This window comes from Puntigrus tetrazona, chromosome 6 (assembly GCF_018831695.1).
Source record: "Puntigrus tetrazona isolate hp1 chromosome 6, ASM1883169v1, whole genome shotgun sequence".
Classification (NCBI taxonomy): domain Eukaryota; kingdom Metazoa; phylum Chordata; class Actinopteri; order Cypriniformes; family Cyprinidae; genus Puntigrus; species Puntigrus tetrazona.
The window spans coordinates 4,746,231-4,760,169 of NC_056704.1; the positions used below are offsets into that span (position 1 = coordinate 4,746,231).

At 39.6% G+C, this 13,939-nt stretch overlaps 1 protein-coding gene across 3 annotated transcripts; it reads right to left on the reverse strand.

Annotated features, from left to right (window-relative positions):
- Positions 1-1,807: 1,807 nt before the first annotated feature.
- On the reverse strand, positions 1,808-13,385 carry sp3b (Sp3b transcription factor). Of its 3 annotated transcripts, XM_043241640.1 has the most exons (8): positions 13,141-13,385; positions 10,976-11,312; positions 9,913-10,030; positions 6,738-6,835; positions 3,899-5,078; positions 3,496-3,676; positions 3,208-3,404; positions 1,808-3,064 (listed from the first exon to the last, which is right to left on the reverse strand). In XM_043241640.1, exons 2-8 carry the CDS (start codon positions 11,261-11,263, stop codon positions 2,787-2,789), a joined length of 2,340 nt encoding a protein of 779 aa, XP_043097575.1. In that variant the 5' UTR covers positions 11,264-11,312; positions 13,141-13,385; the 3' UTR covers positions 1,808-2,786. The 3 variants fall into 3 exon arrangements, with proteins under 3 accessions (XP_043097575.1, XP_043097576.1, XP_043097577.1); XM_043241641.1 differs by lacking the exons at positions 9,913-10,030; positions 10,976-11,312; positions 13,141-13,385 and adding an exon at positions 7,137-9,885; XM_043241642.1 differs by lacking the exons at positions 9,913-10,030; positions 10,976-11,312; positions 13,141-13,385 and adding an exon at positions 7,098-9,885.
- Positions 13,386-13,939: the final 554 nt, after the last annotated feature.

Below are 13,939 nucleotides of genomic sequence, written 5' to 3' on the forward strand. Positions count from 1 at the left end.
CACCCACGTTGTGTGAGAGAAGCACACACCTGGCGCTGATGAAACCTGAGTGTGCACTGGAGAAGACAGCCAGAGTATCAGTCACACAGACACCGTATAACCTGATACCCACACATTTTAAGATGATCTGTATTACACGTGTATTTTAAAATCAACTTAAACACCTGAAACACATTAGGAAGAGAAATTAAAATAATATCAAAGCAAAATTACAGCAGACTTTGACCTTAAAACTCACACTTTAAGAGAAGGACACTGCCCTCTATTGATGCCAAAGATTATGCCCATAATGGTTTTTAAATGAACAGTGAAGGTTTAGTCCAGTCAGTAGGTGGCAGTAAATCATATAATCCCACATCTTCATTCCATCATAGGAGCCTTTCAAGACATAGGAAAGGAATATAAGGAAAATAAGTCATGAAAAAAAATCTTAATCTTTTTTAAAACACGGTTGCTGTGTATTTTGCTAGAAAGTATGAAATTATGATAGCTTGTAATTTAAATCAACAAATTCCCTATAAATAATACAGCAGAATACTGGCATAAAATATGAATTTCAGTGTTCAGTAAGTATAATGTAGTATAGTGATATATTGTAATAGTAAGACGATGATGTTTATTGAACATACATTTTTACATAAAATTTTTCATTCACATTTTATTTTTTTATTTTTACATATCATTGATGGATAATCCAGTAGCCTCTGTGGGGGAAGTGTTAATGGTGAAATATTACTAACAATATTACTTTTATAAATATTACTCTAAAACAGTCCGACCCAAACTATCTTTCATTTGCAAAATGTAGAGACCTTCAATTAGACATCAGAAAGCATGTAGAAGATTATGTACTACAGGTTTTTTAGTTTAAAATTTTGAAGCCATATCAAAGATAAACAGGGTTGATGACTGGGGATATTTGGAATTTTAATTATTCCATCGTATTTCATCATTTCTTCCTAAAGTATAAAGTACAGATAAAGTGCACAGGGTGTTATCCTTTTTACATTTTCCAAAATGTGCACAATACAAACAGAAACTCTGTGTACTACACTACATCCCATAATGCAATGCAATTTACTTAACATTGAATTTCCAGTTTTGAACGAACCGGATGTAAAAGAAACAACAAAATGTTAACTAATTTCATTCGAATGAAAAGATGCTATATTTTACTCAAAAAATGGATACTTTTATTTTTATAACGATAACTGGATTTGCTGAAACAATTGCGCATGAGGTCAGACGACAAGAACAAAGCAAACCATATTCCATAACGCCCGTTTCACAAAGTAGGCTACTAGTAATCCGTTCCAAACAGGGTAAAGTATTACAGAATACCACAGCATGTACTGTATACAGCCTACTGTGTTATAAACATTATGCATGCAATGACAAATGCTTCAAACAGCTGTATGCTTCATCAACTTTTAATTCAGTGAATGGGGTGCAGAAACAATTATTTTGCATTTAATCGTTAATTTCATAAAAACGTGACAAAAAAAAATTACTTCTGGGTTTTTTGGTTTTATCAGACTTTAAATGTGAGATAAAATTGAACACACATTGCACTGTGGGAAATAATGAATAGACCCAGCAGTTCTGCAAAATAAGGCATCCAGGTATTCTGTCACCCACATACCGTGCACAGTACAAACAAATGGAATAGCTGTATGGCAGTATGCTATTTTAATAGCCAGTATTTTGAGGTATTTGGGCATAGGTTTAATTTTCTCATTCAGTTCATACATACATACAAACACCAGAAATCTGAAGCACTTAGAAACAAACCTTTAGTTATGAAGAGTCATAGGAAGGTTTCCGACTTTAATTGTGTTGCATTTGAAAAAAATAAAACAAACAAAAAAAAAAGTTGTACAAAAGTAACATCAAATTTTACACGTTTTAAAAAGTAATCAAAATGAGGAGTCTTTGATACAACAGAATCAGTATTAGACTACATAAATTGTGGCTATAAACAGCTTGGGGCTGAAGAAAACAAAAAGAAATGGAAGATACATTATGAATGTTACAGGGATAATCTGGAGAGCAATAAGAGCAACGATACAAGAAAAAGAAAGTTTATTACACGATTGTATTACTCTGCCACCTGATGTCTTGTTCGAGTTGCATGTGGGCAGCAGAACAATGAAATCAGAAGATCCTCGAACAAGATCCAGAGGACACGTGACTGAGAGCGCAAAGACCACTAACATGACATCAAATAAAAATAAAAGCAAGAGTGAAGACACATTTGGACGAAGGCCAGCTGAGAGGGAGGAGGATAAAAATGGACAGATCATGAGTAAGTCTCCCTCGCAGCAGACTGTGTCCTTCTCCTGCTGTCATTCTCACAGAACAGTCTCACTGTAATCACTCACACACTCTCACATCCTGGCTTTCCGTGTACCATAACGTCCATTACACAATCACACTCGCTAATGATCGTCCCCTGAACATATACATGAGCAAAAGTAAAAACACATGCAACTCCAGCATTTTATACTACAGATTATGATACAAAATAAGGCATTTCCGTGTATGTACTTGTGTGTGAGCGCAAGTTCATATGAGCATGTAGATGCTTACGCGCGTGTCTCAGTAGAAACTGGAACCACATTTAATGTCATTTTTTGCCTTGTTTGTACAAAAGACTGCTATTGAACATAAATGAATAAGTCATTTTTAAAATATATATATTTATAATATATATATATATTTTTTATCATATATATAAAAATTGATAGTGAAAAGCAGACGAGCTGTGAAAGTGGGCATGATTTTGGTCACTCCATGACCTCACTGGCAGACACAGTGACCAACTGGAGCGGGAGGTCGGAATTTGAAAGAAGGTCCTGGGTGCCAGCCTGCTGCAGATTGGTGAGGATGAGAGTGGCCCCACCTCCCGTGATGATGGTGTCCGAGGGGGCGGCAGCTTCTGTCTGACCCGCCCCAGAGTTGGAGTTCAGCCCTTTTTTGTTCTGGTGAGTTTTAATGTGTTTGGCTAAATGGTCGCTGCGCATGAAACGTTTCGAGCACTCTGGGCACACAAACTTCTTCTCTCCTAAAAAACAAAAAAATAAAAGCGTAAAACAACAGAGAGCAACTAGAGAAGCAAACTAAATTGACAAAGTGTTAGATCTTCGTGTATATTAGGTCCAGATGAACTATGATTCTAGATCCTGATCTTTTCCAGTGTGCCTCTACCTGTGTGTGTTCTGCGGTGACGCTGGAGTTCGTCGCTACGGGTGAATCTCTTGCCACAGTAACTCCACGAGCAAATGAAGGGTCTCTCTCCTGAATGCCAACGCAGGTGTGCTCGGAGATGAGACGTCTTACCGTACACCTTACCACACCCTGGGATATGACAAATGTGTTGTTTCTTCTTTCCCATACTTGACCCTCTGAAATGATACGGTTTCAAAACAGTGTTACAAAAAAAGATATTATTTAGCTGTTGGAACTAGATTTGTGCGTTTGCAACAAGTACATTACCTTCCTCCAGCTTCTTTGCAGTTAGGGCAAGTACAGGCTACTCTACGTAGTCTCTTTCCCTCTAGGCCTGTCCCCTCCTTATCCTCCTCAACCAACCGCACACGAAGATGGGACAAATCACTGGTGTTTAGGGTGGAATTCGGCCAATCATCAGACTCTGGCTCTTCTTTAATTTGAATATCTGCAAAAACAGAAAGAGAATCACTTAAAACTGATTTAAAAACAAAGTACCTAAAAATATGAGGCATTAATTATATAAGGGGTTTAAAAAGTTTCACTTGTTAAAAAGCTCATTTGTCTTTTAAAGATGCGCATAAATATGTCATTCAAATATTACAATTTCAATTTCTATGATCTCTTATTTTTTAGCATGATTGTAAACAAGAATTATATATTTGCACACCTGAGTGGCTTTCCGTGTTCTCGTCTTGCTGGTACTGACCAACAGAATTGACTGTGACTGTCTGAAGGTTCGGGATCTGTCCCACCGCGCCTGTGGTGCCAGTTTGCCCAAGAGAAAGGGTCTGCACAGGGGCAAGAGTAATTTGGGGGGATGAGACCCCGCTAGCAGCTGGCAGCTGAAGATTCTGCAGGTTCTGAACGCCTTGAACTTGGAAGGTCTGCCACTGGATCTGGCCGGTGGGAGAGACGGTTTGGGCTTGAATCAGAAACGTACCAGCATTCAACAGCTGCACGCTTTGTAGTGTCTGCGCCGCTCCATCCACTGTCTGTGCTGGTAAGAGCTGCACCACCGATTCACCTCCAGCTGTGTGGTTCTGCTGGATGTAAGATGGATCGTGCTGCCCGGCTGATACAGCAGTGGCTTGAGTGAGAACGCCAGTCCCGTCTATCGTCTCAGGAAGCAATGTTGTTGTGGAAGATGTGGTGGTTGGCACAAAGTTGTTAGCGTTAGCGTCGTTGGCGTTAAGTGGCTCTGTGCATTTGCCGTCACCCTGGTTATCGCTTGTTGAGGTGGTGGGACCGGTCATGATGAGCTGGCCATCCGCAGTAACGCTTGTCGCTATGGTCTGAGCACCAGCCAACCCCAAAGACTCGAGATCCATGTTAGTCAAGCTGTTTATCGGCACTAATGTGATGTTGCCTGGCAGCCCCACATTAGCAACAACCTGGCCCTGTGCGCCAAACCCTGAGCCAGCCAGTGAGACGGTGGGAATCTGCTGCACGTGCCCACTTTGACTTAGCAGGCCCTGGAGGTCATTAGCATTGGCAGCAATGCCCTGCGTCCCATCCGGAAGGATAGTAATGTCAGTACCCAGCGTGCTTCCGTCTGCAGTGGGTGCTGCATAGCTTAGTGATGCCCCATCCGTCCCGTGCAGGTGAGGGATGACCTGATATTGCACCCCATTGGCACCGGTGCCATCTACCCCCGCAGTCACGAAAACGGGCTGGGTCTGCCCTGCCATAGTCTGAAGTGGCACCACATACTGCCCGTTGCTGCCCAGAAGTCCTCCGCTGGGTACCTGCACTACAGCTGGCTCGTCTTTCACTGAGCTCACAGGTGTTAGAACCTCCCAGCGATCAGAGGAGCCCGTCAACTGGATGGCCGTGAGGTCTGTGGTCTGCTGTTAGGTGGAGATATTGCTGTTATATTAAGCACAGCTGCTTCATGATAAGTTTTACCATACACACACAACAATCTAGTCTAGGGACTGTTCACACCAGAAACAATAACTATATCAGCATTCACAACAATGGACAATAGCATTGTTTATTAAAAGGAACACTTCACACTCATTCTTCAACTCCTTCAGAGTTAATAAATTGAGTTTTACAGTTTTTTTAATCCATTCAGCAGATCTCTGGGTCTGGCAATAGCATTTTAGCATAGATCATTGAATCAATTAGACCAGTAGCATCACATTCAAAAATGTTTTGATATTTTTCCTATTTAAAACTTGGCTCTACTGCAATACTAAGCGTACTGCGCCTGCTGCGGCCATGGTATGACAGGAAACTTCCTTGATTATTACGCCGGATTGAGGGTATAATTCCTAATCGTATCGGCCTAGAAAATCACAACTTCTCATTTTTATACACATTCACATCAGTAGAGCCCAGTTCTTTATAGCTACCTGAAAAAAATCATTCTGAAAGTGATTTAAAATTGTATTGTTCCTCTGAATCATTAACGCTACAGCTGTGGTGTAAACTTCCAAGAAAAAGTATTGAAATTTTACAAAAATAGTTATTGTTTTTGGTGCCAACAGGCCTAAACAAATAAAAAAATAATAATTTTAAGTCATTATACATTTAAGAACTAAAATGATAAAATATGTATCTCAAAAATTAATCCAAGCAAGGATCAGACCTTATAAAGTATAAAGCTTTTAACTAATAACATTAGCATGAGAAGAAGCAACAGATCTTTTTTTAAAGTAAGAGTGTAATATATTTTTTTAAAAAGTACAAAATGACAAAGACTTGGTTCTATGCTTTGTTGTTTAGTTAAGTTTTGCACTACAAAAAAAAAGAAAAAAAAAAGAGGCAGCTGAAAAAGAGCTTGCAGGGTTGTGCTTTGGGGAAGACACCACAGAGACGTCTGTTGCTTTCACAAGAATATCCAGTCATGACAAGTTGATTAGACAGTAAAAGGTCAAAGCATTAAACTTATGTAAAACAATACATTTGTAATTTATAAATTAAACGTGTATTAATTGTGCACAATGGAAACCTACAACAAGTTTTCAAAACTGATAGAATTTTAATTCTATGCTGGCTTTAATCTTAAAATGTTATTCTGGACTACTTTGGTTGTTTTTTTTAACATTAACATCTTCCGAGGGCTTTGCGTCTGCCAAAAAAGGTTAAATAAATGACCTATATTACTTTAATAGACGAAAGCAAATGACAAAAGGTGACAAAGAGCTTCTGTTTGCCAGGTCTGTGCACGCAAGCGCTCCAGGGGGAATGGTGGAGCTGTGGAGGATATGTGACAGCCTGGGCAGGGGTGGAGGCTTCTCCCGGTGGAGGGGTCCTCCCCTATCGTGGGGGTGACCCGGGATCACCGCAGGTAAAGCGGGCACGGCGACGGTGGCTAGTCTGTCCGACCCACAATGGGCGGGTTTAAAAGGGTAAGAAAGTGGGTGGCCGTACAAAGCGAAGGCTCACAGGAAGTGTTCGACTTTTCCCCTATTTTTAAAACGTGTGAACTTCACCAAAACACCACAACACCCCGCAAGACAGCGCCGGGGAAGCGACAAACCAACAGGGGGATTCCATACCTGGTCCTGGGCGCCGCTGGCCGGCTGCAGAAAGTCGCTCTGACTGCTGTCCACGTCCAAGGCAGCCATTTCCTGCTGTTTCGCTGGCTGTTCTGGGGCTACGGAGACACAGCGAGAGAAAAAACTCAAAACAAATTCATGCTCAACGAACTCCCACCTCGAAAAGGCGGAGATTAGCCGCCAAACCGCCTGGAATTTAAACGAATCAGGCGGTTCTTTCTGCTTTCGCGTTGCCTGAGCAACAGTCTTTTCGAATGTTTACTTTGTTAAAGTGAGGCTAGCTGGCTAACGGTTAGCGTCGCTGCTGAGAAAGATTAAACACTGAGCTAGCTCTCTTTGCTAATGGCTCTCCAAACTCACCGGCGGTGCTGTGCTTCGATCGGGCTAAGTGTTACGTACCAGTCATAGCGTGAAAAGGTAAAAAATCGGAGGTTTATCTGTTCATTTAAACTCCCAACATGATTGTTTTAATCAAAGGCGGGCTGTGATCGGAGATTCGGGTCGATTTTTTTTCTTATTTTTGATTGACGGTGCGGGAAACACAAAAGGTGGGGCTTCGTAGATTACCAGTGAAATTTGCGTCACGTAAACGGAAGACCCGCCTTTCTTCTACGACGCGATTGGCTGCGTGATTCGACCCCCTGGACGCGGAGTGGCCAGAGCCGTATGTCTGTCAATTTCATGGCAAGAGCGTTTCCTGTTTGTTGTTCGCCAGTTCGCAGATGCGGAGATAGTCTTTGGAAACCTTTGGAAAAAAAATAGCTGGAATTGTTCACGTATGGCAGGAAGTTAGTTACAACTCCGGTGGCCATTACACTGCTAGACGTATTGTGAAACATTCGGTACAATCTGCACGACGGCACAACATTGTTGTTCGTTCAAGTTAAAACGTTTTACAAAATATATTTTTTCACAAAATGTGAAGATTAGATTTGGACGTTTGCTGTGTATGTAAATTAACTAGTTTCGTTTTGATCCACAATGAAGCCCTCGCTTGCCCGAGTTTACGTGTCGGTTTAACCACCTGGGTAAACAGCGCTTTGAGGAAACAGCTGTGACTCCGGATGTCCTTAGGGGCCAACTGTATCATAATAATCTACTGCCTCATACAGCTCGTCTCATATTTGTCCTTTACGCATTAATATCGCAATTGCATTTTATATGGCTGTTTTGAACAATTCGATAACACCGCCAAGTCTAATCAAAGACTTTCTCAAAAATGTTTTACTTGAGTTTTAAAATTTTAAGTCTTCTACTGCCGCTTCCACTGGGTGCCCCCTATTCAAAATACACTGCTCACAAAAATTAAAGGAACACTTTTTTTCATTGGGCCTGGCATGAATTGAATTAAACCTGCCTGATAATTTTTTTATTAACAACATGTGCACTTCAGTGGCAACAATCAGAAAACCCTCATAACATGACTGGTTTTACATGTGGAGGTCATTTCAAGTTTCTCCCTCTTGATCTTTTTTGGCTGGTTTTCCACTCGTGCTGATTTTGGCTTGCATAATTATCTCCACTGGCAGTATGAGGCGATTCCTTAACCCTACAGAAGTTGCACGGGTGGTCCAACTTCTCCAGGATGGCACATCCACACGTGTCTCCCAGCACAATCTCCAGAACATGGATGAGATTTCAGGAGACTGGTGGTTATTCTCGGGGGCTGGACAGGGCCGTAGAAGGTCCTAAACCCCTCAGCAGGACCGATACCTGCACCTTTGTGCAAGGCGGAACAGGCTGAGCACTGCTCTTGCCCTACAGAGGGCCACTGGTGTGAATGTCTCTACCCAAACAATCAGGAACAGACTTCATGAACGTGGCCTGAGGGCCCGACGTCCTGTAGTGGGCCCTGTGCTCACTGCCCAGCACCGTGGAGCTCGACTGGCATTTGCTCAAGAACACCAGAATTGGCACGTCCGCCACTGGTACCCTGTACTTTTCACAGACGAGAGCAGGTTCACCCTGAGCACCTGTGATAGACATGAAAGAGTCAGGAGAAGACAAGGAGAACGTTATGCTGCCTGCAACGTCGTTCAACATGACAGGTTTGGTGATGGGTCAGTGTTGGTCTGGGGAGGCATATCCATGGAGGGACGCACAGACCTCTACTGCCTAGGAAATGGTGCTCTGACTGCCATAAGGTATCGAGATGAAATTCTTGAACCCATTGTCAGACCCTACGCTGGTGCAGTAGGTCCTGGTTTCCTCCTAATGCACAACAATGCCCGGCCTCACGTGGCAAGAGTATGCAGGCAGTACCTGCAGGATGAAGGAATTGAAACAATTGAATGGCCTTCACGATCCCCTGATTTAAACCCAATAGAACATCTCTGGGACATTATGTTTCGGTCCATTAGGCGCCGCCCGGTTGCTCCTCAGACTGTACAACAGCTCAGGGATGCCCTCACACAGATCTGGGAGGAAATGCCACAAGACACCATCCGTTGTCTCATTAGGAGCATGCCACGACGTTGTCAAGCATGCATACAAGCTCGTGGGGGCCACACAAGATACTGAAAAGCATTTTGAGCTGCAGAAATTAAGTTTTGGAAAAAATGGACTGGCCTGCCACATCTTCATTTCACTCTGATTTTATGGTGTCTACACAATTAAGCCCTCTGTAGGCTGAAAACTTTTATTTCCATTCAAAGACTTGGCATCCTTTTGTTCCTAAGACACTGCCCTGTCGTTATTTGTATAGATATCCAACTTCATGATGTATCAGACCTGATGTATCTAATGTGTTTCTTTAAAGTGTTCAGTCTAAGTGTGAGCAGTGTATATAGTAACTTGACTTAGATTATATTTAAGATAATATGCAATACATAAATTCATTTTAAACCCCTCTATGGCTCATAACTAATTCTGTGTGGATCTTTGTTTCTAGCTTGAGGTTACAATAGACATAAGGATACACGATGTTAAAATTATTGTTACTGATAAAAAGAATATATGGAACATAAATACTAACCACTTTAAAATAGTTACTGGGCCATTTATGTTTAAAGTGAAAATTGGACTGTTACCACAAGTCTTTGTCTTCCAGTCACATCCAAATCTCAGGTCTACCTACATATAACTAACACATCACCATGTAGATTAAAACGGCATCAATGGTGGTATATCTAAAAAAAAAAATTAAAAAGTGAAAGTAGAAAACGATAAAACACACTTTCAATCTTTGGTTCAACTTTCCAGCCACGCTGTTTCAAGTCTTGGATGGTTTGGCATTCTCCGTCTCTGGTGTTGGGCTCCTCCGTTTGGCATCCCATTTCACGACTTGTCTTGGTCTGATAGGACAGAGATAGATTCATTTTAACACGTATAGTATTGAAAGCATAAGACAAGCAATTAAACTTAATATGGTATACAGAGCAAGTAGCCAATTATAAGCACAATTAGCAGTTTAAAGCAATGTAATAAGTCAATTATGGGTCATCAAATTAATTCATAACAGCATTTATATTACATTGTCTCAAACTAGTTACATGGACGTGATAGAGCCCATGTTCACAACAGCATTCAACCATTCTAAATGCTACTTTTGGTGGATGCATAGATGAGCTATAATTGCTAAAAAAGCAGTACTCAAATCAAAGTGTAAATACCATGTACCACAATGCCATGCTCATCTTGAGGTTTCATTTCTAATTCTGCACACTTAAAAATACAATTTATGCAACTAAAACATGCCAAATGAATCCATCAAATTGGTATATAATAGAAAATCAACATCAGTAACCAACCCTAGACCTAGTATAGTTTCCAGTGCTGTCATAAGATCAATCGTGATTAACTGCATCCAAAATAAAGGTTTTTATTAATATATGTGTGTGTACTGTGTATATTTATTGTGTATAGTTCTATTTATTATGTAAATTCTTGGTAAGCAAAAGATTAATAAACTAACCAGAATATAAGTGATATATTTATCAGTAACAATAATAATAGTATTAACAATAATAATTATACCAATGGACTAATCAAAAAAAAAATTACACGTCAATCAACACACACACACAAACAGCCCTAATTTTATTATAATTTATTAGTAGCATGCCATTCTTTGTCCAGTTTCTGACCCACTCTTTAAAACACTTGGAAGTGCGCATTGCTATGTTTGGGTGACAGTTTTGAGTGAATATATAAATCAATAGAAGTCATTTTGGTTAAAAACTTGATAATGGCAAACACAAAAAACAATAGGGAAAAATAGTAAAAACATAGTTACTCACACTTGTGTGTTGCGACATTACTGTCGGATCCAGTATAGTCGGCACTGCGTCATTTTTAATTTTCAGTCTCTCTGAAAAGCCCGCATCAAACTGGGACTTGTTTAAAAATGAATCCGCAGTAAAATGAAGTGAACAAATAAACAGTGTCTTGTTGACATGATCTGGAACTACATCCAAAATAAAATTCATCCACTCTTTCCTAATGTTAGGATCACAAGGAAGGCAATGCAAGGACTGTGTTTTCCCACAGCTTGGCACTGCACAACGTCTTGCTATCCTCGGAGGCATCTCTATTGTTTTGTTGCTCGAGTAATCCTTTTTCCAATTAAAGCATTACCTAAAGAAAAACAAAAAACAGCCAATTCACACTGATGTTAAATTTAAGGTAGCTTTCAGACAAAAATTATTTTGTTTTGCAAAATCTCTTGATTTACTTGAATTAGACCTTCAGTTAAAACAGTATCTAAACCCCTTACAAATGGGCTTTGTAAACAGGTCATTCTTCATTTTTAATGCACAAATATTTTAGGTCATATTTTAATACCAAAAAGTGGTGGGGAAAATACTTTTATAGCTTTGCTCTCCTCTTCATAAAATTGTTAAAAGGTGAAATCAACCCCCGTTCCTTTCCATGCAATTCACAAAAAAAAAAAAAAAATAAAAATACAGAATACCTTAAAGAATCATGAAAAAAGCTTTTCATTTTTATCAATACAAAAACTGTGATTTGAAAAACATTATGTTCACAATTTGTGGCACAGACAAAAAGAATCATTTATGGGTTTTGTTATGATTATTTGAGTGACTATTTACACACTGAGGAAAACTTTAAATAGTACGTAGTATTTGTATACTTAGTGTAAATTGTGTTTTTTTTTTTTTGTTATTTGTACATAACTGTTTTGCTACGTCTGGTTCTTAAACACTTGTGAGGTTATAAGCTTTAAAGTGCTGCAAGAGACTATTCATTTAACTAGACTAATAATTTTATAATTAAAAGTTTTAATAAACTAAGCTAGGCCAAGTATATTGAAATTATATACATTTTTGTACCTGACTTTCAGATTTCAGTGAGTTTTTTGGGTTTTTTTTTTTTTTTTTTTTTACAAACAGCTTTTCTAGCACTTCTGTATTGAGACGTTGCATGCACATTCATTGTCTCAAACTGACTGAAATTAACTTCAATTGATTTCAAGAACAAAATAGTTTGACCAGTATTTCAAGCGAACCAAGGCCGAATACGTGTCATGAAGAACCCAAACAAGACAGAACCAGGCAACCGAATCTCAGGTAAGGGTCTTGAATTCCGCCTCTCTCAGCATTGGCGCTTTAAAAGCTTCGAAGGGGTTCAATCATGGGCGTGGAAAGATGGGAGGGGACGCAAATGAGAAGACGCAACAACGTACACCAAAAGAAGAAATACTTACCAGACGCGGTTGGTTGGGCAAAACCGAGCTATTCGTGCGTACAGTTTGAGAATAAGATACACAGATATTTTTATACGTGACCCCAAACCTACAGTATTATGCAGACAAAGTCTAGCTCTGACAGGGTCCCGGGAAAGCCATGCAGTATCATTGGATGGTGATGCATTGTGGACATTTACGATTAATGTGCAACAACGCAGATAAGGGGAAGGCCGCCATCTCTCATATGAAGACGTGAAAATGCCTTCGTATCCATGACAATTCAGAACATACTGTTATTGTTGGTTTTAAACGCACCGTGTCACGTATAATAAAATAACGGATGCTATCAGTGTCTGCGATCTTGTGGGAAACTGTTTAGTGTTTGTTCTTATACAATTACAAGACCAGCTGTCTAATATTTCTTAAGAGTTGATAAACACTACATGTTAAACCCGCAGGACCGCACTGTTGAGCAACGCTGTACCATATTTTGGCGCTCGTCCGCTTACGTCATTAACCTGCGTCCGAATAGAGTGGACAAGTCTAACGTTAGAGGAAATTAGCGCATTCTCAAAAACTAAAAGATATTAGTTGGCTTGTTTACTGATGTATTAAATTGCCGAGACAACTGACATGAATTCTGTGCACAGAACAATTTAATTGTGCTTTCCGATCCATGCATATTTGCTTTGATTTAGCCTTTGATAATAACCTAAAGGCTTAAAAGCTAAGCGGGGTAGTTGTGTTAAAACTTACCAAGCCCATCGGCATCGCCTCCTGTTTTAATCGCAGGTTAGGTTTCTTGAGAAAAAACATTTTCATCTGCTCATAATTCTGGAAGCTCTTCTTTGTAAAATACTCGTTGCACACAAACAAGCCGGTGGTTGATGGCTCAGTCCAACATATATACCGTTTAGCCCTTTCAGCGTTGCGAGGGAAGCAGTTCAAATGCTGATTGTTTTAGAATCATATAAAAGCACATTTTCGATCAATGCTTCTAAATGGTCACATTAAAACCCAGCTGTCAATCAAAACATTAGACCACGCCCTCTCACGAGTATTAGGGAGGTACTCAGATGACGCAGTGTAGTACAAATTAAAAAGTGAAAATCACGCAGCACAATGCAATACAAAATATGTTTACTTCCGGATGCTTTCGGTTAGATTGTATATTAGTTTGGAAAAGTCCTTAAATCAGGGCACTATATACTTAACTATACCTCTATAAGTGGTTGTTTCACAGCAGCTTAATGCTATAAAGTATTAAAGCCCATACTTAAAGAAAAAAAAAAAAAGCAAAAACTGATTGCACCTTTTTATCTCACAGTTTGGAATTTGTTTCAAACAATTAAGACTTTTCTTGTGATAAATTAGTCTGTTGAATAAAAATAAATGGCAACATTTTCTCACAATTCTGACTTTTGTGATTGCCAAATTTAGATATTTTAATATCAAATTATTAAAAACCTGAATTGAGATTACAATTGCAATTACAATTACCTTCTTAACAGCTTCCATAATAAATCCCATACATACTGTTTGATTATTCAGTGGC

Bases quoted from the DNA above. Each gene is read 5' to 3' on its own strand.
- sp3b (XM_043241640.1), bottom strand. From the start codon at position 11,263: ATGCCTCCGAGGATAGCAAGACGTTGTGCAGTGCCAAGCTGTGGGAAA. The intron at 5,079-6,737 runs GTATGGAATCCC...TCCACCTAACAG, and splicing joins CCAGCGGCGCCCAGGACCAG to CAGACCACAGACCTCACGGC. The intron at 3,677-3,898 runs GTGTGCAAATAT...CTGTTTTTGCAG, and splicing joins GAACACGGAAAGCCACTCAG to ATATTCAAATTAAAGAAGAG.